At 37.5% G+C, this 3,231-nt stretch overlaps 1 protein-coding gene across 1 annotated transcript; it reads right to left on the bottom strand.

Annotated features, from left to right (window-relative positions):
• Positions 1-24: 24 nt before the first annotated feature.
• Positions 25-1,055, bottom strand: LOC149223221 (proline-rich receptor-like protein kinase PERK1). The gene is made up of 2 exons (XM_089385785.1): positions 464-1,055; positions 25-335 (listed from the first exon to the last, which is right to left on the bottom strand). The coding sequence occupies exons 1-2, from the start codon at positions 684-686 to the stop codon at positions 40-42; spliced, it is 519 nt and encodes a 172-aa protein (XP_089241911.1). The 5' UTR covers positions 687-1,055; the 3' UTR covers positions 25-39.
• Between the last annotated feature and the right edge of the window lie 2,176 nt (positions 1,056-3,231).

Here is a 3,231-nt window from a genome sequence, read left to right as displayed (position 1 = left end):
AACACTATGATGCTTAAAACGTACTACTGCTTAATATTTCTACACGATTTCATGATTCTTAAAATGCAATACTATTGAGTATATACCATGGAGATTCTCTTCAAGGTTTCCTCTGGATACAAAATTATACACCAGAAGGCAGTTAAGGCCTTCTGCACAGTAACCGATAAGTGTAATGACATGGTTGTGCTTCAATAGAGTAAGAATCTCAACTTCAGAAAGAAGCTCTTGCTCTGTTTTGGATGATGAATTCAAGATTTTCACTGCCACCGATTGTCCATCAGGAAGAAATCCTCTGTACACCTTACTGCAGCCTCCTCTTCCTATAAAATTCCCTGCAAGAATAAGGATGTTACATAATTGAATTGAGTTCACAAGGTTAATATACATTTCAAGGGAAATTTCCCATTCAAAACAGAAGCACAGAAATGAAAAACTCCATGAGGAAAACTACAAATGCAACCTGTTGAAAAACCAGAAGTAGCAGATTGCAACTCCTGATATGTAAAATGCCTGCAGGTTTTACTTTGACAAAGGAACTCTAATCTCCTTGCCAAACAATTTTCTTCTCGATCAGAATCATTCTGCTGACTGCAAGGAAACCCTTTGTCTTTAGAGCATGCTTCAATTGGTGCTACCTCATTTGAAGACCGAGCTTCATGTTCATAGTTGCAAACCTTCTGCATAATCTGTCCTTTCAAATGAAGCTCTCCAGTTGCCTGTGTAAGCCTATTTGGCAACTGTAGTGCCCATTCAACTACAGATGTTTGTTTTGATGTAGACTGTGGAGTAGGAAGCTTGGTCAGTGAATCGGCTCCACGTAAGAGGGGCCATCCAGGTACTGATTCTCCTTTCTCTGTAATCAGTCCCGAAGTCGCCCTTTTGGGAACCTTTTGGTTAAGAACTACCCACTACTAACCAGTTCTCATGGATGCCATAACAAAAGGGAGAAGCATGCCAAGGAAAATGGCATGAGTAAAGAAGAAATTGAAAAGGAGATTTATGAGTTGAAGGAGAGATTCAACATAGTCAAAATGAGGCTTGAAAGAGAATACCAAAGGTAGAGATGGGACCTAAGGAAGAAAGCCAAATTACTTGTCAGAAAAAAGATTTTAAGAGGAAGCCCCCTAAAGCTAGAAAGCTAGGGAGGAAGATGAAGCACCTGTTGAGCCTAAAGTTGAATTAGTTCACTATTTTGAACCAGAGCAAGGAATAGTCCTTGATGATGAGGAAGATGTTGAAGAGAGACTATCAGAGAGTCTCATGGACTGCATAAAGAGTTCAAATCAACATATGGATTTGTTGATAGAAGATATGGTGGAAAAAGCATCATAACAGTAGAGGGAGCTCCACAAAGAGGATGTCGATGAGACAATAAATGAAAGTCTCATGGGAGGTTAGCTAGAAGTGCTCGTAACATATATACCATATGGGGCTAAAGAGCTTGGTGATTATGATACTGATGCTATGTGTATAGATGCAGATGATAAGGATTTTCGAGAGGGACAATCATTCATAGTTGTCATAAGAATAGAAGAAAGAGAAGGAGTACCTTCCTAAAGCATGGAAGGAAGACAAAATTTGATGTTGGAGGCATCAGAAGAGGCCAGGTAACCTTTTATTTTTAAAATTGGTGAATTTTATGTGAATGCATGCTTTGCATGTGAGGAGAATGGACAACTGGTCCAAAAGGAGAACGAGAGCACTAAATTGATCCAAGAAATCCAAATTGAGGTAGTAGATGCTAGACAATCCTCAAGGAAGGATGAGTTTCCAAAAGGAAAAAACAATGCATAATGAAGCCAAGATAACCTTGCAAGCAATTTTCAGAAGTGACCATGGATCCTAGCAGCCATGTGAAAGATGGATAACAAAACCAAGTTTATGTTAAGACAAGGAAGGAGGCAAAATTATCCCTCAAATGTCATTAAGGAGGAGGCCTTGAACAATCAAAGAATGCATCTATAAGAGAGAAATTGTAGAAGAGGGGATGAACAACATCATGATGCAATGTTCTTTAGAGATCGGTTGATCAATCCAAGGTTTAAGGATTGGCTTGAGTAACATTGTTCAAAGAATGCAATCAATAAGACAAAGGTGTCGAGCTTATTGCTGCAACTGGAGAGCTTGGTTCAACAACAAGAATTATGAATGTTGGCACCCAAGGTATAGTACAATTAACCACAAAGAGAGACTCATTGTACTTAGTTGTAATATATAGACTGTTGTATAGACACTCTATATAACAGTGCAATTTGTCTTATAGCTTTACTAATTCTTTAGCAACAGTGCAATTTGTCTTCTTACCCTCCACAAGTCTTAACAATCAATTCTTCAATTATATGTTTAGCACCCTTCACTTGAAGATAGGATAATTCTTCCCATCAAGCTTAACGTTGGGTAGAGGGATGCTTTAAGATGAAGCTATCCTCCCCCTTGCTCAACAATTCTCTACAGATCTCAGAACAGAACCAAAGGTAATCTCAGGTACAACGTACTATACTACTATGACAAAGAACCACAATTCTGAAAGAAACATCAGTTTGGTTAGGATCTTCAAACAGCTACCAAGGAATCAAGCAAATGCTGCTCTGCAATTCCAAGACTTCAAGTATCCAGATGCATTGCATTGCTCTATGGCACATCAATGCAATTAATTAAGCATAGAAATAACATCTCTATGTAGCGGCACTTAAAATATTACAAAAGGTGATCATTCACTGAGGTACATTCCAAAAAATATATAATTATTGTTGCCACATCATCCAGATTTAGAATAATAATCTATTGGAATGGACACATTGATAAAAATTCCATTGTTGAGTTTGGGTTTGAGTTATTTCTTCCTCTAACTGCTCTCCAAAGCTAACTATTCAAACCAAGTCACCCTTCAATGACATACAACTCACAAGGTTCTCAAAGGCAGAAAAATCAAAAGCGTATAATAGTTAATATGTCCTTTACTGCTCCATTTTCAGGTGAAAGATTCTCAGTAATATAAACAGATCTTCCAATAGTCAACATGTAACAACAACCAAGAAAATATAGGAATCCACCAATAAACTATAATGCAAGGTCTTTTTTCTCTTTTCGAAAGGTTTCCATGAAAAACTTGTTCAAATTCATTTGTAGAGTAAGCACATAAAACGTTAATGTAATTAACCTTGAGCATGGAACATAATTCTTCTTAATCTCCATGATATTCAAGAATCAAACTCCAATGGCAGCATT

The sequence above is a fragment of the Pinus tabuliformis genome, chromosome Q (assembly GCF_031772625.1).
Source record: "Pinus tabuliformis cultivar Carrire ecotype Pingquan chromosome Q, CPIR1, whole genome shotgun sequence".
NCBI lineage: Eukaryota > Viridiplantae > Streptophyta > Pinopsida > Pinales > Pinaceae > Pinus > Pinus tabuliformis.
Note: the sequence above shows the minus strand (reverse complement) of the source record. Positions and strands in the feature narration are given on the sequence as shown.

Excerpts from the sequence above, each read along its gene's own strand:
- LOC149223221 (XM_089385785.1), bottom strand. The coding sequence starts at position 686 with ATGCAGAAGGTTTGCAACTATGAACATGAAGCTCGGTCTTCAAATGAG. Across the intron at positions 336-463 it reads TACTTCTGGTTTTTCAACAG|GGAATTTTATAGGAAGAGGA; the intron begins GTTGCATTTGTA and ends TTATTCTTGCAG.